General features: G+C 37.0%; 4 protein-coding genes and 1 pseudogene across 5 annotated transcripts in view; 2 read left to right on the top strand and 3 right to left on the bottom strand.

Moving 5' to 3' along the window:
* Nucleotides 1–327, bottom strand: part of LOC113572676 (kelch-like protein 29) — a 65470-nt gene extending 65143 nt beyond the window's left edge. The window contains exon 1 of the mRNA XM_027002441.3: nt 256–327. The gene's annotated coding sequence lies outside the window, so the exon portion shown is untranslated. The remainder of the gene's footprint in view (nt 1–255) is intronic.
* Nucleotides 328–1394: 1067 nt separating this feature from the next.
* LOC113572651 (tribbles homolog 2 pseudogene) lies at nt 1395–2433 on the bottom strand (annotated as a pseudogene).
* A 431-nt stretch (nt 2434–2864) lies between these two features.
* Nucleotides 2865–11424, bottom strand: napba (N-ethylmaleimide-sensitive factor attachment protein, beta a). Its single transcript, XM_027002372.3, has 11 exons — nt 11224–11424; nt 10776–10855; nt 10571–10687; nt 10128–10174; nt 9933–10010; nt 6401–6456; nt 5930–6014; nt 5750–5854; nt 5468–5536; nt 4246–4296; nt 2865–4114 (listed from the first exon to the last, which is right to left on the bottom strand). Exons 1-11 carry the CDS (start codon nt 11319–11321, stop codon nt 4013–4015), a joined length of 888 nt encoding a protein of 295 aa, XP_026858173.2. The 5' UTR covers nt 11322–11424; the 3' UTR covers nt 2865–4012.
* A 98-nt stretch (nt 11425–11522) lies between these two features.
* mcm8 (minichromosome maintenance 8 homologous recombination repair factor) lies at nt 11523–19022 on the top strand. Of its 2 annotated transcripts, none has more exons than XM_081721794.1 (19): nt 11523–11759; nt 12121–12319; nt 12547–12570; nt 12718–12800; nt 12891–13040; nt 13181–13284; nt 13699–13897; nt 14546–14631; nt 14852–15000; nt 16017–16215; nt 16333–16363; nt 16461–16601; nt 16726–16867; nt 16966–17161; nt 17277–17496; nt 17633–17842; nt 17977–18053; nt 18288–18477; nt 18553–19022. In XM_081721794.1, exons 2-19 carry the CDS (start codon nt 12148–12150, stop codon nt 18643–18645), a joined length of 2466 nt encoding a protein of 821 aa, XP_081577920.1. In that variant the 5' UTR covers nt 11523–11759; nt 12121–12147; the 3' UTR covers nt 18646–19022. The 2 variants fall into 2 exon arrangements, with proteins under 2 accessions (XP_081577920.1, XP_035389013.1); XM_035533120.2 differs by having other exon boundaries at nt 11524–11759; nt 12478–12570.
* Nucleotides 19023–19138: 116 nt separating this feature from the next.
* crls1 (cardiolipin synthase 1) lies at nt 19139–22248 on the top strand. Its single transcript, XM_027002478.3, has 7 exons — nt 19139–19976; nt 20059–20196; nt 20330–20459; nt 21036–21121; nt 21301–21369; nt 21585–21676; nt 21952–22248. Exons 1-7 carry the CDS (start codon nt 19350–19352, stop codon nt 22040–22042), a joined length of 1233 nt encoding a protein of 410 aa, XP_026858279.3. The 5' UTR covers nt 19139–19349; the 3' UTR covers nt 22043–22248.
* The last annotated feature ends 736 nt before the right edge of the window (nt 22249–22984 follow it).

Genomic DNA, 22984 nt, shown 5'->3' with positions numbered 1-22984 from the left:
ACGTAGCGTGCAGTTTCCATTAAACTCTTTAAAGCTAGTAAAGTCGGTCACTGAATCAGTGGGGCACTGTCGTACAATACGCCAGTGCGATTTAAGCTTCGCTTCTTATAATCAGAGCTCACGCACAGTGTTCAGTGCAGTAAAAACAGGATGCCGTTAAATATCTCTGCTCTCTTGAGAATAATGCAGCATAATTACTGTCGTGGTAAAACCTATAGCAAGGAAACTACACAATCAAAACTACTGTCCTCTTACCTTGTTAATTGTCGCTCCAGTGTCCTTGTTTATGTACGGATCTAACGCTCCCGCTGACACACTGATCGCTTTGTTTCATTGTAGGCTATGCAAACAAATGCACTACTGCCGACAGCCTTCGGTCCGCTTCCAGTAGAATTTAAAGGCTCATAAGTAATTTACGTGTGTTATGAAATGCCCAAACACTGAGTGTAAGCTGATGCTACAGCACTCCTCTCTGCCTACTGTTTTCACTGCTTCGAACGGGCGACGGCCTGGTCACATGCACCGTGCGCTGCGCGTCTGCTGCTCCGCACCGCTCCGCCCCGCCCACTTACCCAATACCAGCCAAGTAACATAGCACTCCCCAGCGCAAATCCATGGAACCACACAGAACAGCACTTACAAGTAAGACCATTTACAAATAGACAGTGTATATAATATATACATGTAATGTAATATAAATTGGTTCTAATTCAGAAGCACTTTGCTTCCTCTGAAGGACCTTTGTCTGAAACGCCCTGTTTCTCTGGAGACTTTATGCACTACACTACCATTTTGAATCTCTCTAGCGACGATCTCTCTCTCTCTCTCTCTCTCTCTCTCTCTCTCTCTCTCTCTCTCTCTCTCTCTCTCTCGCTCTCTATGAGAGAGAGAGAGGGAGAGAGAGCCCGTCAAAATTTCAATTACAAGTTTCATATAGAAGTCCTTCATCAGCTGTGCACGCAAAGTTCTTCTGCAGGAGCACAATAAGCCACTAACGTATGTGTCGTTGACAGTAGGCCAGTGATCAATTATGAATATTTTCTTTTCGAAAGGTTTTAGATTTCATTATTCCAATAGCATGATTGCCACCTAGTGGCCAAAGCACGTTTAGGTAAGGCGTTTTAAAGCATTTCTGCCCGTCATAAAAGTTAGAAATAACCCTCTTTACGTTTTGAATGATTTCAAGTAGATGCTAAGTTTTGAAATAGTTTAGCAGTGATTTGCCAAGAGGTTGTCTTCTCAGGTGAGGCAGTCTTAGATGTTCCCACTCCAAATTACTGCAGTGTCATACATTTGCCTACTTTCATTAAGATTTCATTACATTAAGTTTTGCTGTCAGTTATGTAGGAAAGATCTGGAACTATTTGATCATCATCTTTGTAGAGCATGCTCCTTCACACATTCTGAGAGTATTTAGAGCAAGAAAACCAAGGATTGTCCAAGATTTCCTGAGCTGTAAGGCATTTTGAAGGATCCAGTTGAAGGATGTTCTGTATCAGACACCTGGCTCTAGAGGCGAGAGTATCAGGGAGCCTAAATTTACACCTCTGGATTTTGCTATTAAGAATGTTCTGGTCAGAGCCACAGACAGGATAATGTCCAACTAACATGGCATACAACATGGTGTCCAAGAATCCATACATCAGCTGCTTTTCCTGAGTAATTTGCTTCTTCCTGTAGGCTCTCTGGGCAGACATAAGGAGGGCAGGCATGCTTTCCAAATACGGAATCATCTCCTTTTCTCATCATAAATGCATCCTCAAGGCTATACAGTGTCAGTTTGGTCCTAAAAACAAAATCAATGAATATGAAAATGAATGAATCAGTGAACAAGCAAATGCATAAATAAGCAATATAGATGCATTGCACTATTTATTAATTCAATTAAAATCTAATTAACAATTACACTGTAAAACAATGGATCATAAAACTAAAAATTGAAAACATAAATGCCACATAATTATTATTTGTAAAATAATTGTTCTCTTTATTATTTTGTGTTGCTATCAAGATTTCCCAAATTTGTTAATAAATTAACAAATAGCTCATCATGATAAGTGTTCTAACTGTAAAATTGAATTTGAATATATTTTAGTTTTACTTGGCCCAACATATACTTTCAAAAACACAGGTATTCAGCAGTATTTTAAAGAAACTAAAAATGACTCACCTTTTTATTTTAAAATACTTTTTTTTCCCCCAGTTTCAGGTCATGCAGAACCACATCATTATTGTGACAATGTGCCACAACAGACATCATTTGATGAAAGAGCTGTGAAGCTTTACTTAAGTTTCTTGAGGTTTGAATATGTGTTCATATCAGCATAATTTTGGTTAAAGAACACATAAGCCCTTGTGTCTCCTAAAACAGTCTGTTATCTGTCTTAGGTTGGCATGGACAGTGAAATGACAGTAGATAGCCACTAATTGCATATATTTTGAGATGGAAAAAGGACTTCCATAGAACGGCAGGGGGTGGGGGTGGGGCTTTGTAGACAGATGCCTAAATTTAGTGGTCTTAAACTTATTCTTTTAAACTTTTGGCAGACTGCTATCTTACCTTGCATAGACGTTCCTTGCCACTTTGTAGGTTTTCAGCTTTAAGTAAAAGTTGTTTTCCAATGTAGGTAAAATGTGAACAATTGGACGAATCTGTAGAGGAAAGGGAAAGCATATCTGGCTTCAAAACAAGACGGAAGTACCCTAAACTTGAAAACTGGTCAGTGCTATTTGGAGTAAGTTGTCCATCGAACGTTTTTCTAAAAACAACAGTTCAACCGTAATAGTTTGGAAGCAGTACGTTTGTTAAATAGGTGGAGGGTTGGCTGAATACGATTCGAATTAAGTGTCTAGACACAATGGAGTCGATCATACATTTCATTAATATTTATTGAGTACCACACAATAAATATAGCACATTTATGATAAGTTACAGTGTCTCAGTAAGAAATCACCATGTATTTCTTTTCCGTTTATGTATTCCCTGACGTTTCTTTTTAAAGGTTTCGCAATATAGTGAACGCCACATGCTTCAGGATGCTTCAGGTGTACTAAAATTACATTAGGAGATGTAAACTACAGTAAATAAATGCAACTCAGACCCTGAAGATCAAAATATCAACGTAACATAAAACCTGAAAGGGCAACCAATACTGGAATAAGAACAAAAATAATAGGTTTTACTGACATCTGATCAGATTGATCATATTATCTTCAGATTAGGTTATTTTCCTTCCTTATTAAATAGTGAAGTATAGCTAAACATAAGCAGTTATTATACACAAATTAACAAACAAAATAACAAAATATATATAATTATCTGAGTAATAATAAGTAATGCCACAATAATTTTGCCCAAAACTTTGAATCTTTGCATCAGTTCAAATACTTAATATACCATGTACCATCTATTTATGAGCCAGAGGCTCTGCTCCAGTGATTGTGTAATATTGGATCATCTACAAATCCAGATAACATATTTTTAGATACATTGTACCATAAAGAGGCAAGTAATGACACAAAATGGCACTATAATAGTAAACAGAAGTAAAGGCAATGTAAATTTTCAACTAAAACTAAAAAAATTTTTTTTTTTTGAATAATGAGGCCACATATTGAAATACTAACAATTACCATGCAAGACAATGCCAGTGACAATATTACAGTGAATAGTAGACAGACCTATGTTCAATTGGATTTTTCATGCTACACACAAGTTCAAACAACTGTGATGTATCATGTGTTGGGATAAAGGATAGAGGACAACACTAGCCACTAAACAGAGCTCTCAGGGATAATTTCTGCAATATTGACAATATTGACACAGTATGTAACTCTGGTATCCTAAATACCAGTCCTATTATAGAATATTTACCTCTGAGCTGACAGATATCTGAAAGACTGGCATTGGGGCACATATCTGAGCTAGTATCATTAAAGAAGTGTTCAACCAGATTGTCACACAAGAACAACAGAAATGAGCAGGCTAGGTTGCCACAGTGTTACTGGTAGCTCACTTCAGGTCTCCAGCATCACCCTGAATAGTCTTCTTGATTCGCAACAACATAGTGGTCTGCCACTGGTCCAGACGAGAGATCGAATCAAACTCCTTCACCTGTAGTAGCAGCACAGTATATGAGCACTCATCCCTCAGCATGAGCAGATCCAAGCCAAATGTTTGAAATGTTTTTACAATGATACAGAATCATAGTCACAAACATCTACACTCAAAAAAAAACCACTTACAGCTTCAGTGAAGGCCTCACTGTTTTGCTCCTCATGTGCTTCCAATAGTTTCTGTACAAAGAGAATTTTGTGCATGCATAGTACAGTGTGGCTTAGTAGTTTAAAATGTATATGGTATAATTAAAAATAAATTTTCAAAGTCAAAATTATTTTTGTCAGCAGATCTTTAACTGAAATATGCTGCCTGCATAAGTAAAAGCACCCTTTGTTGCAATTTGCAACAGCTTTAAATCTCTTGGGGAACATTTCTACCAGATTTGCATATTGTTTGTGAGTAATTTTCACCCATTCTTCCTGCTCCATGTTGTTCAGGTTGGTTGAATGACACTTTGTGAACCACAATTTTCCATAAATTTGTCAACCACAGATTCTCAGATGGGACTTAGATCTCTACTTTGAGTTGACCTTTGTAGAACTTTAATGTTTATGTTGTTCAGTCACTCCTGTGTTACTTTGGCTTTTAGGATCATTGTCCATCTGAAAGGAGAAATTTGTCCCAATGTTGTTTGTTAAGAATGGGTAATCTTAAATTTACACGACATGTCGTTTGGAATTGTTTGCCAGAAACCTCAATTTGGCCTCATCTGACCAGAAAACCATATCCCACATTTTAGCTGTTTTGCTTTCTGGCAAACTCCAAACATGCTTTGATATGTTTTTTCTTCAGTAATAACTTTCTAGCCATTCTTCCACACAGGTCAAGCTTTTGATATCATTGATTGGTAGACCTTCACTCATGTTCCAGCCACTGAATGCTGTATCTCCTTCAAAGTGGTTGGCATCTCTGTGACTTCTCTCCCCTTCATGTTCCTCATCCAAACACTTCCTGATGTGATGTATGTCTATAACTTTATTTCTAATGAGCTTAAAATGTTCATGGCCTTATTTTTTACTGCCTACGTTCATATTCACAGTCTGAACAATAGTGCTCCAATTCAGTTTTTTTTTTAATTCAGAAAAGGTCAACTTTGTTAATTGTTCACATGACGAGGTTAATTGTAAGCCAATTTTATATTCATTAGGGCAACATCTTCTAGTTCTCAGACTACCCACAGCACAAGGGTTAAGTAATTATGCAAGCAGTATTTTTAGTTGGTCATTTGTCACAGAATATTTTCTTAAATTAAATTATTAATTCTGAGGGTCAGACTTCTAAAATAAATAAAATATCAAAGGCATCTATTATATTTGTATATACTACCAAATGCACCCCTTTACTTACTTTCAAAAGCTTACATTCTCTTGAGTCTGAAAAAGCCGGAAACATACTCTCATACTTCTCTATAGCCAGCTATAAAAAAGTAAATGAAATTAATTTATTAATGTATGTTTAAAAATATGGTCTTTATCAAATAAATGTGAAAATAATTGAATGTGAATATAACATGACCACTACAGGTTTATACGTATTGTACAGTCCTGTGTATATGTGTTTAAAAGTATTCGTGTATCGCCAAGCTCTTTTTTTTAATAAAGAGGAAAACCAAGGTGAAAAGGCACTAACCTTTGCATTTAATTCATCCACAATGAAATGGCACAATGAAGCTTTCCAGAAGTACTCTTTTGCATTGTATTTCAGAAGTGGGTTATCCATTGTACTAGTTGCAACCTGTTGAGAGGATATGAGTGCATGGAGTTATATTTATTTTCAACTAAAAGGTTACAATCTATGTAAAACACAAACCTGCTCAAAGATTTCAATTGCTTTGGGATACTGTTCCAACTGTGCACAGTAAAAACCAACTTTCAGAAGGCATTTGTTGGCAGAGCTGAAATAAGAGAAAAGGAACATAAAGTTACCAAAAATGCCATAGCCACTAGGAATTTACCCACACACAGTTAGTTTGATAAAGTTACAAACTGGAATTAAATGGAGAGAATCTGCTTTAATTTAAGAAAAAAAACATCTATATCAAAAAGTATTAAATAAGAAATTGGTGTAGAATTTTTCATTCTGAGTAAAAATTAAAAAGATGATAGCAGTTTTAGAATTTTCTTTTTTTAAATGAACATTACTTCTACTTCTAAATCAGAAGAAGCAGTTCCTCCAGCAATGGGATCAGAAGAGTATATGACAATGCTACTTAATGGTCTTGAAATTACAAAACACTCTTATAGATCTTGATATATTCTGTAAAATAAGAAAAATAATTACCTGTTTGATTCTTCTCCTTTGTAATAGTCAGCTGCCTGCTCATAATGAGCAATTGCCTGAAAACAAATGCCAAAGAGAGTTGGCATGCCAAAGTTTTCGGTATTCATGTGTTGCATGCGTTGGAAGTTTTAGCGTAGTTCAACCTCTAGTTTAACAGTGGTAAAACTACATTTACAACATTTTTATAGCTGAAGCACACAAGTCATCTTAAAGTACAATGAGCTTCCAGAGTTCCTACACATTTGCTTTTCCCAGATTTTCTCTGAATTCACTGGTTTATATAATTTCATCTAAGACATAAAATAATAAAATCATACTAATATCCATAATAAAATTATGGATAGTTAATTACTTTTAACAGTTGTATATATACCCTTCTGAGATTCTCATGTTTACTGCTGTGTTGTAGTATCAGAATTAGTCCTCACTTACAGTTCATAGAAAAAAGTGGAAAAAAACATTAAAAGTGTGCTCATGGTCACTTTTCTGATAAAACAAGACATAACAACTTTTGAAATCAAAGTTTTGAATCTTCCTTTTTGTTTTTCTGATGTACATTTACATTTAAATTTATTGCATTTAGCAGATGCTCTTATGCAGTTACTTAAAAAAGTATAACCACAACAAATAGGGTAATACAAAAATACTCTTAACCGAGACCTGCCAGAAACATGTGCTGAACCCTAGAATGAGAGATAAAACAATACAATGCTATAGAATACAATACAATTCTATAGCAATTACTAAACAGGCCAGAACAAGTGCAAATGTAAGGTTTAATTTAAGTGCTTTTCAAAGAGACAGCGAGGGAGGAGCTACAAGTGAGACAATCTATTGCTACATGTGGTGATAATTGTGACTTCAAAGAGCTATAGTTTTCTAAACATGCTATATGTACTTTTCAGCCACCATGAATTGATATGACAAAACTATTTTATTAATTAGAGCAGTGGGTGCTTGGCTTCTAAAAACCATGTTGGCATATGGGGCAAAAACCACCATGAACTGAAGGGCAGAGCACAGTGCCATATAAGAACAGTGTTTTCTCCTCTCATGTAGCTTGAAAGCCTTGCTTCCATTATGACTTTATGTCCCCCTTTATACTTCGAGTTGATATGCCAATACTCCTGAAATCCGGAAGTTGTCTCTTTTGTGGCTAGCTAGCAGCTTACACATTTTGCTTAATTGTTGCTCTTTTTCTCTTAGAACAGACTGAAAGTAGGCCACAGTAAAAGTAGCAATCTAAAAAACTAACAATCCAGAGACAGTTATACCACAGCAATGACATTATGAGAAACTCATACACATGATTTGGACTATTCTAATAGTCTTCTAATTGTATTCTCTAAAAAGTCAGTAAATAAACTCCGACTCCTACAGAATGCAGCAACCAAAGACCTAACAAGGCCTATAAAATTTGCCCACATTAGTCCAGTTCTTTCAGCTCTGCATTGGCTCCTAGTTGAATTTCGGATCAATTTTTATATTCTCCTGTTGACATATAAAGAGATAACTGTTTAGCCCCACAATATCTGAGTGAATTCATTACATACTATAACCTATCTCACCCACTGCTCTCTCAAAATGCAGGGTTTCTTGTAGTCTATAAAATTAGCAAGACTACAGACTGAGCTTGAGCCTTCTCCTATAACGCCATCAGTTATGGAACCACCTTCCAGCTTCAATCTGAGAATCAGACACACACTTAATTTTTAAATCTAGTCTTAACACCTTTTCATTTTCTCAAGCTTTCAGTTAGCCTTCTGCATATAAAGGTGCAAAACCTGGAGCCTCAGGTCATAGAGTTTTCTGGTAATCAGAGATGTTGATACTGTCATCCATGCATTCATTCAAGTATATGACGATGCTCTGGATGGAATGCAATATCTTAGAGAGTCCTCAGAACTGTGATCACCTTCAGGCCCTTCCATTTAGTTGTGGTGCTACAGATAAATCTGCCGGAGCCACATGCTAATTGTTGGCTCATGCACCGTATATGGACTGTTCATGAAATTTATACCTTGACAAATCTAATCTACATCTTTTTGTTTTATTTGCATGTTACTGCATAGATGATGCTTATTGGTGACAAAACATCTAGAAAATGTTTGACTTTTGGCAGCCAACGCACCCTTGCCATCTCAGGGACAGCCCAGCCACCATAGACCCACTTGGAGTAAACTGCCCACCCATCCTAGAACCACTGAAGTAAACATCCCACCCACCCTACACCCAATGGAGTAACTGAGGCTCTGCATCTACATTGAAGTGGCTACTCAAACTAAAAATATTATTAAAGTATGGACTGGTACTAGCTGGGCTGCTCACTGGAGGATGGGTTCTCTCTTGAGTGTTGGTCCTACCAAGGTTTTTTCCCCACCTAGGGAGTATTTCCTTGCCTCCATCGCCCTTGACTTGCTCATTAGGGACTTGGACCCATGCATTTTTAAAGCTGTTTTGTGAAATCTTGTGTTAACTTGACCTTGACATAATTCGTGAATTAGAAATACTGTAAATAAAAATATAAGTCTGGAAATAAATATTTACAGACCCTCTACTAATCTTTCATTTTTGCCATACATATGGTGTCTGCAAGTTATCCAAAACAAATTTCATACTTTTGCATACTATTTTACATCCCTGTAGGAATGCTAAACTTAAACTGACACAAATTGTCATATAATATAAAATTATCAGCATGACTTATACAGACTTTCTTTCTTGAGTTCAAGTTGTGATTATTCAAGTTGTTTTTTCTCTAGCTTACCTCAGTTTTGAACAAAAATTTCACTGAGCAGTTTTTCAGTTGTATATTTCTTTTAGTCCAGCACTAGTGTGGGGTACAAGGAAATTTGATTTGGCCTCCCAGACACCTTAAAGTGGTCAATGTCATAATGTTTACAGAAATTGCTATTGTATTCATTTACCATTGTCCAGCATACTAAATAAATACAAAATGTTTACTTTTGCAAAAATCACTTAAATGATTCATTGCATTATTATATCACAGCATTTTTATATAGGCTAGCATTCCTTAACTGTTACATTTAAAATAGAACTAATTTAGGATGTACTGAAAAGCTGATTTACAATCCACACTAACATCTATATTTTTATAATGTTGTGTCTTTTTTGCATCACAAACATGACTCTTTGAGATCCCATACATTTTTGTCATTTCTCTGGTAGGCCTTCACTTCTTGGCCATAAGCTTGAGATGACCAGCAATAATTCTGTCTATAGTCCACATCATGTTGTAAAATATATTTCATTATGTAAATCTTGTGCATTCTAAATTCTAATTCAGTTAGATCTCTGGCTACCTATTGAAAGGCACCCTTTATTTTATACCACTTAGAATCCATAGATATAAGACGTGTTTTGTATCATGAAAATAGGACCCTGAGAGAGAACAAAGTGCTCTGATACTACAAAGATACTACAAAATGCTTATATTATAGTTGCCAGCTATGTTTTAGGTTGTCACAATACCCACTGGTAGCACTAAACAAAATTTGCAAGCATGGCCCACCTTTTCAATATCCACAAGCTCAGACTCATACACTTCTGCAATAGTCATGTGGTGTTTGGCAGCAATTGTGAATCGGCCCTGTAAAAGAAGGATGGCAATGGCAAAAAGAATAGCCAGGGCAGTAAGGATGAAGCTCTGTGCAATGTCTGAACAAAACAGCTGTGTCCTTGCTGCTTAAACTTGCTTTAATCTTACCATGTCTGTATATATGTCGATGGCTGCATTTAAGCAGTTGATAGCCTCTATTTGATGCATTAAGAAAAAATAGTTTCAATTAATAGTGGTGAATAAAACCACAAAAAGGCATGTAATAACAGCAGGGTACAATAAAGTAACAATTCACAACAAAATAGAGTTATTGTTTCTAGGTTGCTGCCTCATGTTTGATCATACTAACATATTATTTCACTACTGAAGTATGCACTGGGAGAGAGGTAGGGTTTGAGCAGTTTAAATTTCCAGATAAAATTGCCTGTACACCATTTGAAAATGGTGGAACTCAATCATTCCATACCAAGCCTAAATAAATATGTAACTGTATTGTCATCATTCTATGGTCATTTTCTTTACTATATTTGATAGTAAAACATTTAGTTGCTTAATACTAACTAGTTTAATACTAAAATATTTAAATTCACCTTGGGGATCAGCTTTCTTGTAAGCATTGCCGGCATCCACAAAGCTGGTAGCAGCATCCAGTTTATTCTGCATTTGCATATGAAGTCTTGCAGCCTGGCAGAAAGCATTGCCTGCAGCTAGATGATAAAAACATTGACATCATCAGGATAAATATCATGATGAGGTCATTTGTATATGCATATATAGATTGAATGTTAGGTATACCACTCCAGTTCTTTGCCATTTTGAACATGTTGGCAGCTCTTGCATACATTTCACAGGCATCCTCTATCTTGTGATTTCCCCTGCAAAACAGAATTCAAAAACTGTGTGGTTTGAAGACATTAATGTGAGTATTATGGTCTAAATTATTTTGGCTAATCACAGGATTCCACAACCTACATTTTTGATAGGTGTCAGATATCTATATGGCTAAGATGGCTATATGACATTGGCAAATGAGTGCGCACGGGGGAAAGTATGAATGGGCTGGAATATCATTTTTAAAGCAGGACAGGTGATTATCTTTCTAATGCGATTTATTTATAATAGGATTAAAAGCAGTTCATGTACTGTCAAAGGCTAAGTGACTTGAATGTCAAATCATGCCCATCATCATCGCACTAACATTTTAGCATCACTGCTAGCTGCTATCGCACGACATTAAACTCACCCAAACATCCCTCCGAGAAACGACCCAGATGACTTTATTTTTTTGTCTGCTTCAGCCATTAATTGGATTGCCTCTTTTTCTTTGCCGGAATTATCCATGCTTTTTATATGTTTTCCTTATTAATATTGGTGTACAAAACTGTGGGGCGCTGCTGTTGCTGGTGATGTATGTATACGACCTAAAATGACAGATGACGTCCGTCCGTTCTTACGATGGTGCTGATGAGAGCGCGTTGTCGCCTATACAGGCAAAGTGCGCCACCCTTCGGTTAAAGAGTACACAATTTCCTTGAAGTAGAACTAAGCCTAATATCGCTAGCTAAATAACTCTGAATCGTTTTCGTTCATATGAAGAGTTATATTTAATGTAAAGTTAATGCTCAGGCTGGAAAATAAACAAAGGCACGCCAACTATAAACCGGAGAGATGTGAACGTCGCAATGCAAGCACTTGACAGGAAATTACGTAAACGCCCCGCCAAACTTGAAGAACTGTACTTCGGAATGTAAACATAATTGTCCAGTCAGTATCCGAAAGGTAGAGGAATGATCATTTAAGCCTAGCTATAAATAACGCTTGTGCTTGTTTAATTGCAAAAAACCGATTAGCATTATATGAACCATCAATTGTCAAGCAGGCGACCGTAGGAAATTGCTTATTTTAATTCGTTAACTAGCTGGATAGCTTGCTGGCTAGCGGTCACCTAATGTAAAATGGCTAGCGCTAGCTAACGTTAGCTCGTTATGCAAGACCAGTGCAAAAATGACAGCTATCTATCTTACTAGCTAACCCAGGTAGCTAGATCGCTAGCTAGGTTATACTGATCGTTTTGAACACTAGCTAGCTATATATGAATAAATAGACCTTTTTGCTGTCATTTTCTATTTTTTTTCTTTAGTCGGAGAAGGGAAGCACAGGGTGGAATATGAACGGAGCAGGGAAAAGTTCGTGGAGGGGAGGTGGCAGTTCTGGTTCATGGAGGTCTGTCGCAAGGGGTAGTTGGAGAGGAGGCTGGAACGGAGGACGAAACCAAGGCTGGAGAGGTCGCCCTTGGGGAAGAGGAAGGGCCAGGAATTCAGACAACAGCACGCAGCACGGTGAAGTTTTAGAATTGGATAACTAATGTTTGTTGTTAATAATGGGCTTGGATTTAGTAGGTTTAGTAATTTGTGGACAGGACATAATTAGACAAACTAAAAACGTCATGTATTGTGAAATGTGTTATTATAGTTAATTACTTGTATTACCTGCACAGGTGTAGAGTTTGCTTCACCTGTTTCCAGTGTAACCCAAGTAACACTTGATATTGCATGTCCTTACAAAGGATGGAGGCTTTACTTTTCTGAAGGTTTGTATGTTATACTGTTACATTTAGTTGTTTAAAAATATTGTGCTTATTGCATGACTAATATTAGTTTAATTATTTTATGCATACAAAAAGGTCCCTATGCTTTTTTTGTACCATTTTAAGTGATTTATTTTTGTCTTTTTAAAGGTTTTGTTGAATCTTTGCCTTGTGTTGAGAAAATAAAGGTGTTTGAACGGTACTTCACATCACAAATTGATCTGTATGATAAGGTATACATCCAATATAATCTCCTCACATAAGTTCTCCTAACATACATAAATCATTTTTCATAGAAAAGCATTTTTCTTGTTCTCAAACAGGATGAAATTGAAAGGAAAGGTAGCATCTTGGTGGACTACAAAGACCTGCTTTTGAACAAACAGATTTCTGTAGCTGTACCTGACTTGGCTCGTGATCTTAGAGACATGCCAGAAAAGATGCTTGACTGCTTGGGCTTAGCCATTCATCAGGTGAGCCTTTGGACGTCATCACTTGAATCAACTGCATAAGTACATAAGTATGAAGTTTATGGAATTAAATGTAAAGCATGAGAATCTCTTCCAAAAGGTCTTAAAATAATCTCAGGCCTGTGTGCTTTACTTTATTACAGGTGTTGACAAAGGATCTGGAAAGACATGCTGATGAATTACAAGTCCAGGAGGGGCTACCTACAGGCAGTACTCCTATTATCAACATAACACACATAAGTGCTAGGTAGAACATGCATGCTTTTTCTTTTGACTTTTTTGCATTTGGCATATGCTCTGTAGTGTTAGGAGTCCTGCCCAAGGACTCTTACTTGGTCCCAGTCCTACACTACACCAACCACTAGACTTCTAAGCTATTTATGTTATGGACAAATAGAGCTTTGTAATTACAGCTGGGTGACCTTTTTTCCTCAAGAGGAAGTTTTGTCAGAGCTGTGTGAAACAAGACATTTTCAGGTTTTGTGAGAGTTCTATATGCCAAGGGTATGCTAAAATTAAGCACAGTACATATTGCAGAGACCAGTATTGTTATATAATGTCTGAATTTGTTTTTTATTTTTTCAAATGAGAGTTTATTATATTACCATATTAACAATGATTGTTATTTTTCATAAAATTTCATTTGTTTTTGTCCATTTAGGATTTATAATTACGAGCCAGTGACCCCATTGAAGATGCTCAGAGCCAATTTATATGGCAAATATGTAGCCGTTAGAGGGACTGTGGTGAGAGTAAGCAACATCAAACCTCTCTGCAGCAAGATGGCTTTCATCTGTAACAATTGTGGAGACACTCAAAGTCTGATTATGCCTGATGGGAAATACACTATACCCACTAAGGTAAAATAAGTTCATGTGTTGCCTCTCTCTACAGAGTTCTCACTGGCTTAAAATGCATGAAGCCAAAGACTGAAGGCTGTCATTTTGATGCTTGAACTTGGTCCTAATATATCAATTTGAACTGTACAATGATTTAAACCTATTGTGATATCAACACAAGCATTCTGCCGTATTGTATGTAAATGATTGTGTCCCAAATATAAGACACTTTTTATTTATGGCCCAAAAAGGAAAAAAGCAATACTGTAATGGCAAGCTTTCTTAAAGCACTAGAAAGAAAGCACTAAAGCATTTACATGCAGTTCAAATCAACTAACTTGGCCACAAAATCATTGACATGTGAATGATTGAAATATAATTGCTTGGAAAGGAAAAGTCCTTTGTCATCATTTCACTCTTTACCCAGTTCTGCTGTAGGGGTGAGCAGGAGTCTGAGGAGTTCTTCCTCTGCTTTGGACATTGTTGCATTTGTTTCTCTGCTCCTTTATTAATATGCACATAAGATGAATAGAGCTAATTCTAAATTATTATACATTACATTTGAATAGCTTGCTCTCCAGTCTGCTGCAAACATTTAATAAACATCATTTGCTGCTGTAGCTCCTATCTTTAGAGAGGGTAATTTTGATTTTTTTTTATGTTGAGCAGTGTCTGCAAAGAGAATGCCGTGGTCGATCTTTCACCCCTGACAGAAGTTCACCATTAACTCTCACTGTTGACTGGCAGACTATAAAGTAAGATATTGATGTTTTTATAAATAACACACCTGTTCCTGTTTTTAATGATGCAGGAAAAAGTGCCTTCTTTTGGTCACTGTTCTCCTTTATGTACCTATTTTTGGGTTGCAGAGTGGTATATAGGATGCTATGTCTAGGATCGTTCTGTAATATGTTATTAATCGCAGAAATCTTCTAATGTTTTTTTGATACAGTATCGTCTATATGCACTTCTCAGGGTTCAGGAGCTAATAGCAGATGATCATCGTGAATCAGGACGTATACCCCGTACTATCGAGTGTGAGCTGACCCAGGACCTGGTGGACAGCTGTGTCCCGGGAGACATGGTCACCATAACAGGAGTCATCAAAGTATCCAATGAGGAAGGTGCCTTAGTGCTTTTGTTTGCAAATTTAGAAATGCTGAACAATACCAGGGTTCGGCATTAACTTTTTTCTAACTTGCCCAGTCAGGCAAGAGAGTAGAAAGTTCATTGTCCTGAACCAAATTTCTATTGTCCTGAGCAAATCTTTGTATTTTAAAGTGTTATTCACATATAAATTAGGCACGCATAAGATATATATTTAGTTTAGATTATTTATTCTTAAAATAAGGGTACAATCTCAATACACTTTCACTTAACCTATTTTCTTTTTTGTTGTAAATAAGCAAAGGTTTCATTGCAAACATATCTCACTTTTAACTCTGTGATATACAGTTGTGACTACCTTGGTCATTTTGGAATTGGCTTCATTGATCTTCTGACTTATGCACATGTCCAGTTACTGCTATACACATTGTATCAAAGAGATTTAAAAAATGTGTAGTTCTGACAAAAAAGTGCCACTTTATCTGACTTGTTAGTATATTCCCTAAAACCTTTGCAGAACAATTCATGGACAGAGGAGCCAAAATATCATGGCTTTACATTACATTAGTTACATTGTTAGCATATTACACACCCCATCCCAACATGAACTGGCCCAACCAGGCAAGTGATTTTTCATACTGTGCTCCTGACATCAAGTTTTACTTGCCCCGGGCATTCAGGCAGTCATTGTTGAACCCTGAATTCACCAGTACAATTGTGTTGTGAGTATTTAAAGCATTACTGAACACTCAATTTCACTGGTACATGGTTAACTCAGACTCTGTTAAAATATTTTTAATGGCATAATAATATATCTAAATCTACTCTCAGTTGTAGTCATTAGTCATTGTCAGACATTTTATTTGGTGTTTTCCTATTGTTTTTTTTATTTATTAATGAGCTATTTTCAGCTTGTCACTAATACACTTGCTAAACAAATGTTTTTTGTTGGTGTTGCATTGTATGTTCTTAGGTAAATAATTTATATGACATTTTTGACTGAAATAAACTGTTTATTTGCCACGTCTCATAGGGAGTAGAAGAAATAAGAAGGACAAATGTATGTTCCTGCTGTACATTGAGGCGAACTCTGTCAGTAACTCAAAAGGGCAAAAAAGCAAGTCTGCCTCTGAACCAGAAGGTCAAGGGGCATCTGTGGAGTTTTCCCTCAAAGAGCTCTATGCTATTCAGGAGATCCAAGCCCAAGAAGACCTTTTCAAGTTAATTGTCAAGTAAGGAACAATTACATTTCCACTATCACTGTAGCCATATTGGGCAAAACTGCAGTATCAAAAATAGGCCCCTGTTTAAAGTGATATCCATACAAACTGTTTAAACATTCTTTGCAGTTCTCTTTGTCCTGCCATCTATGGGCACTTGGTAAGTGTTCCTGTAGTTACTAAATGTTCATATAGTTACTCATAGAAGTAGAAGCCTCTCTGTGCTCATTCAATACTATTTTGCATTGTACTTTTAGCTTGTTAAGGCAGGATTAGCTCTTACTTTATTTGGAGGCTGTCAGAAGTATGTGGATGATAAGAACCGAATCCCCATAAGAGGAGACCCACATGTGCTTGTTGTGGGAGATCCTGGACTTGGCAAAAGTCAAATGTTACAGGTATACATTTCCTATGCCTCTATGGCTCTATGGCATCTATATATTTTAAAACTAGGGTGTGTCTAAGGAGTCACTATTTTATTTGGATGGTATAGTAATGTTTTCTCCTTGCATGTGTCTATAGGCAGTATGTAATGTTGCCCCACGTGGAATCTATGTATGCGGGAACACCACCACCACCTCAGGACTGACTGTGTCTCTGTCCAGAGACAGTGGCTCTGGAGACTACGTGCTGGAGGCTGGAGCTTTGGTGTTAGGAGATCAAGGTCTCTCTGTTTACAACAAACATCTAGGATACAGTTGCATAACAGCCTGCAATGCAGCGTTCATCTCCTGTGAGATTTTGTGCTTTGTCTCTGTCTAGGCATTTGTTGTATTGATGAGTTTGATAAGATGGGGAGTCAGCACCAGGCCTTGCTAGAGGCTATGGAGCAGCAGAGCATCAGCTTGGCCAAGGCTGGCATTGTGTGTACTCTTCCAGCACGCACTTCCATCATCGCAGCGGCCAACCCAGTGGGAGGCCATTACAATAAGGCAAAGACTGTGTCTGAGAACCTTAAGTAAGCACTTGGATATATTTGTGTTACCCATGATCAATAAATTATACACCTTATTGCTATAGGCTGAAATTATCACTTGAAAGTGCACACTGAAGGTTTCCCTCTTCCTTTGCAGAATGGGAAGTGCTCTGTTATCCAGATTTGATCTGGTCTTCATCCTTCTGGATACTCCCAACGAGGATCATGACCACATGCTATCTGAGCACGTCATGGCTATACGTGCAGGGAAAAAAGGTATGGTTAGCAGTGCTACAGTCACCAGGAACTGCACACAGGAGTCCAACATATCCATTCTGGAGATTCCATCAGACAAGCCTCTTGCAGATAGACTGAAGGTAATAATATAGTAACTAACTACTTGTTTTGCATGTGTAGGTATCTGCAAATTATGACTCAGGTGTTCTGTAAATAATGGTTTAAAAAATCCAAAATGCTGTTAATGTAATTCATCTTGTGTCTGTTTAATCTTAGCTGTATCCTGGGGAGAATTTTGACCCAATTCCCCACCAGCTCCTACGTAAGTATGTGGGCTATGCCCGACACTATGTGCAGCCTAGTCTCTCCCCTGAAGCTGCGAAGGTCCTGCAGGACTTCTACTTGGAGCTGCGCAAACAGAACCAGTCAGCTGGCAGCACACCCATCACCACCCGGCAGCTGGAGTCCCTCATCCGCCTCACTGAGGTAACAACCTGTCATCCAGACCATTTCTGAAAGTCATGGTCCATGCGCCCATTCATAGTGTCTGGCTGATCCTTGTGGGTAGTTTCAGAACACTTCCGTCCATTGTTCTGCTCATGTGCCTTTTCACTTTCAAGGCAAGGGCACGTCTAGAGCTTCGAGAGAAAGCTACGCAAAGTGATGCAGAGGATGTGGTGGAGATTATGAAACATAGGTAACAGCCAGTCTCCACCATAAAGCAAGAGTACAATATAATCATACTTCTTTTTTATTACAATAACCATAAAATTTGTATATGGAATTAGATTTTTTTTGAGGCCTACACCAAAGTTTTTGTACCCCTTGATGTCTGGTCCAAACGATATTTGTACCCCTTGATGTATGGTCATACAATAGTTCTGTTGTGTTAAATGTGGGGTTTTTTCCAGTTTTGTGGTGTTTTGGCTAGTTTGACAGATACCTACTCTGATGAGTTTGGCCGGCTGGACTTTGACCGATCTCAGCTTGGGTCAGGGATGAGCAACAGATCAAAAGTCAAGAAGCTTGTTGCTGCGTTGAACCAAATCGCTGAGCGCACCCACAAAACCTTGTTTGAGTCTCAGGAGCTGCGACAACTGGCCAAAGAACTCCAGATTCAGGTGAAAAAACTTTCACTTTGCGCAGTGTCCAGTTCTTAACAAGTGGCTTTATTTTTTTTTCACAATGCCTTTTAGGTTGTTGATTTTGAAGGCTTTATCAGCGCACTCAATGAACAAGGCTACCTGCTAAAGAAAGGACAGAGAACATATCAACTCCAAACCATTTGAATTGAACTTTCAGTACTTTGAATATCATTTTATATATTCCTGATTTATCTGTAACTTGTGATTTTAATGAAATTGATTTTCTGTAATGTGCTTATTTAATTGAAAATATGCTAATTAAATTATTTATTGTATACATGTATGCATATCCAGAAGGCCAAAATTATATACATTTGTTGGTTAAAAAATATTCTTTATAATAATTGACATTTACTTTCTTTAGTATGCAATAAAGAAGAAAATGCCCAAGTTATTTGGACGTGTCTCAGCCAATAAATTCATAAAGTATACAGAAAAGGGTACTTTGTATCTTTAAATTGGTCATCACAATGCCGAGATACCGAAAGTCTGCAATAAAAGTGCGCATGCGCAAACTTTTATTTTTCATTTCAAACGAGTTGTCTTACTACAATTCCATAAAAATATTAAGCCGTAGTGTCAAAGTATTACATGTCCTGTCAAAAGCTTATATTCTTTAAAATGTTTTTACAAGAACTACATTATAAATCAAGACACTTAAATCTCTTCGTCCGCGTTACTTACGACTGTCGTAAAATTAGTTCCTGGAATACGGCAAAATGAAACACATTGGATTTGGACAGTAATTGCCCCATGCGAAATGTGTTGGATTTTACAAATCGGAGATCGACGAGCGTGTTCTTGCACAATGACAGATGGAGCAAAATAAGATTTCGACGTCATGATTTATGAGAAGTTGGCTTAATTCGGTATTAGGCATGTTCTTAAGAGTTTGCAAAAATAACTTGGTAAGTTGTGCGAAAGGGCACGTACCACGGGTTAGTTTCATTACAGCAACAAGATCCCAACATGTCTGGGGTTGTAAAGGATCGTCTTTACTGTCGTGCTGTAAAATACAATCGACGCATGCTACAACGGAGACAAAATCGCTCCGAAGATTGAAAACTAAGTTTTGTTGTCCTGGATATCGGCCCAGATGTATGCAAATCCTCAGCGACCTCACTTCAACTCTTGTAACAGGACATGATGCATTTGTTAGGGACAATTACGAGAGAGTTGTAGAGCCAGATCTTCCAGCAAGTCTAGGATATTTTAAAACAGCTGTGACAAGGAAATACTTTGAAATGCATAAACCAAAGCTCCATAGCTGCATTTACAGTTTTGAGATACAAGCCTTGGCCCGTATTTTAAGTGACGGGATTAATGCAGGAACATTCTCCGGATCAAAAGGATACTGTACAACACCCAGAAAGCCAGAGGGACACAAATATTTGAATAAAGATGCAAGGGACACTGAAACGGCCCAACGTGCCTCTCCTTTTCCTCTATCAAACGGGGGACAATTTAAAGAGCTGGTAAGCTTTTCTTTTATCTTCGTTCTGTTAGCTATATTCCATTATTGCGATGCATTCATGCAGGTTGTCTTGTTTCTTATAGTATGAAAATCCATGGACGATTCCCAATATCCTCTGCTTGGCTAGGATTTTGCTGTCCCCTGTTCTGGGTTACTTGATCATGGAGGACTACTTCCATGCATCTCTTGGACTCTTTGTTTTGGCAGGAGCAACTGACTTAGTGAGTTGAAGTGGCTTTGATGTCACACGTGTACTGTGTGAACAAATGTAATGGTTTGTGATTGGAAATTTTAAGTTAAATTATTGGTTTTGTTTGATACTGCTCCTGATATGAAAGTCTTTCCACAATACAGCTGGATGGCTACATTGCTCGAAACTGGCCTAATCAGAAGTCCGTTTTGGGAAGTGCTCTGGATCCACTGGCTGATAAGATCCTTATTAGTGTGTTGTACATCAGTCTGACATATGCACAGCTCATCCCAGGTTAGAAGGAAATTATACTTTTGTCCTTCAAACTGAGACATATCATAAAGTGTCCTTAAAAGTCATTGACTAACCTTTAGCTCACAGAGAACACTAGACAAAATAATGGCAATATTAAATGATGTAGGATTCTGTTCTAGTAGGAACCTGCATTCTAATATACAACTCTTTGGGCCATTCAAGAAACACAAACCTAAAGAAACAGTTGGCAGGTGGTGTGGTTTGAAAATTACCTTTGATTTTTCTTTAACTATAACCTCTTTTGGTGAATTAATGGAGTAAATTTCATGTATAACAGTTAATAACATTCATTTTACAGAATAAACAAATCCACAAAGGAATTGATTAATTGATTTTACCTTTGTAATGGTCAAAAAATGGTAGTAGTGTTTTTAAAATAACCTCCTACAATCTGGACTTCATTTCTAGATAAGAAACTCTAGTCTCGCTTAAAATGGACCTTTTAGTAGCTCGTGTTGAAGTCTGACCAGAAACATGACAAACTAACATATACGAAGTAACATTATTTGCTCTAAACACTGCATTTTCTCTCTGTCTTTTGGTTGTTTTTTAAAGTTCCACTCACTGCACTAGTGTTATCCAGGGATGTGGCCTTAATTGCTGCAGTTTTTTATGTCCGGTACAAAACAGTTCCTCCTCCAGTAAGTATGATTTATTATATTAAGTGTAATAATACAATACATAATAGTTGTTTTTATATATATTTGCATGAACAATTGATGCTGCATGCTGTTAATTATTTGAAGTACAACATTCTCAGCATTTTAATGCAATACTTTAAGATCTTGCTTGGCCATTGACCTAGTTTTTGTCTCATCAGGTAACTCTGAGCAAGTTTTTCAACCCCTGCTACACTACTGCCCAGCTTAAGCCTACACTTATAAGCAAGGTATAATATTTAATTGGTTTTCAGAAAAGGTTTTTATGTGTTTTTTTTGTGTGTGCCTCTTTTATTTGCCACATATGTCTTTTGTTTCCCTGGTAGTAATTGAGGTTGCTCATTTGGAGCCATGACTTTCTATTGTCTACACTGGTGACTCTTATTTATTAATACTGAGATCCCTGGTGTAACAGATGAGTGTATAAATCTCTCCTTTTTTATAGTTCAACACTGCTATGCAGCTCTTTCTGGTGGCTGCATCACTTGCTTCCCCAATTTTCCACTACACTGACAGTGTTCTTTTGCATTTGCTGTGGTACGTAGGCTGTAATCCCATTGCATATGTACTGAGTTTCTTAACATATGATAGATTATTACATTGGAAAGACTGAATCCTTAGAGCTTATATGTCAAATCTTTTTTGCTCTTCCACCCATCATGTTAATATTAATGAATACATTTATTTTTATTATATTTGTATTTGCGTGTGTGTGTGTGTGTGTGTGTGTGTGTGTGTGTGTGTGTGTGTGAGAGAGAGAGAAAGAGAGAGAGGGAGAATCAGTGAATCAAACTGTCAATTTTTATTCTCAGGTATGTCACTGCACTTACAACTGCAGCATCTGGTTACAGCTACTATCATTATGGCAGGAAAACTGTTGAAGTCTTGAACAACACAAAGTAATTGTATTGCCAGTGATGTAACCAGACCTTGATTCATGGTGAATATGGCTAGATATTGTTTGATTAACAAGTTTGTGTACATACTGGAGACATATGATGTATTGTTTTCCTTGTAACTGTAATTTTAATACTTCAAATTATTTTGATATTTTGTTGTACAACAACTGTCTAAAATAGTTTTCTGTATAAAAATTGACCTCAAACCCACACCATGTGTATTATTCATTGTGCAATCACCACTTTCTGATTTACAGTAGCTTGAATTGAAATTGACAGTTGAGCCAGAGGTATGTGTTCTTAATTAAGAATCTCTGAAGTAAATACATGTTTGATGTTTATAAAAAGGATCAGTAATAATCATTATATAAAAAAGTCCAACTGTAAATGAATGTTTGTAATCCTTACTAAACTGTATAATAATTTTTGTTTGCTGGAATTACATGATGAAATGGCAAGATGGATTATTATATATACACAAGTTCTTGTGATCCACAAATTTTGTTACAAATGAAGTCAGAGTAGTTAAAGGCTAGTGAAAAATGTAACAAACCTTTACCTAATAGCTATAGAAGTAAACTGTAAATACAGACGTAAACAGCATGGCCTTGTAGGTAAAAAGACCAATAACTTGGACATTCTTACCAGCAAAATTTCTTCACTGAAAGCAATACCAAAAAAAGCAGTGTAGGTTTTACAGAAGATGGACGACCTGAACAGTTTATGGAGTCTAAATGTGGTTTCAAGATTAACTTAGTTGTAATTTTTGCAATTATTGCCTTCTCACCTAGTACAAATCTCATTTAATCTTAAATGTAGTTTGGGGACATATAGAACCTCTGGTAGTGGCATCTTGGATTACTTCCACACAAAGCCACTCAGCTCTCCTGCTGACTCTGCACCACACTGGTGGAACGCAGGCTGTTTGTGTACAAACATAAAATGC

This window comes from Electrophorus electricus, chromosome 10, assembly GCF_041902795.1.
Source record: "Electrophorus electricus isolate QZ-2024a chromosome 10, ASM4190279v1, whole genome shotgun sequence".
NCBI classification, from domain to species: Eukaryota; Metazoa; Chordata; class Actinopteri; order Gymnotiformes; family Gymnotidae; genus Electrophorus; species Electrophorus electricus.
This window is presented reverse-complemented; position numbering and strand designations above follow the sequence as displayed.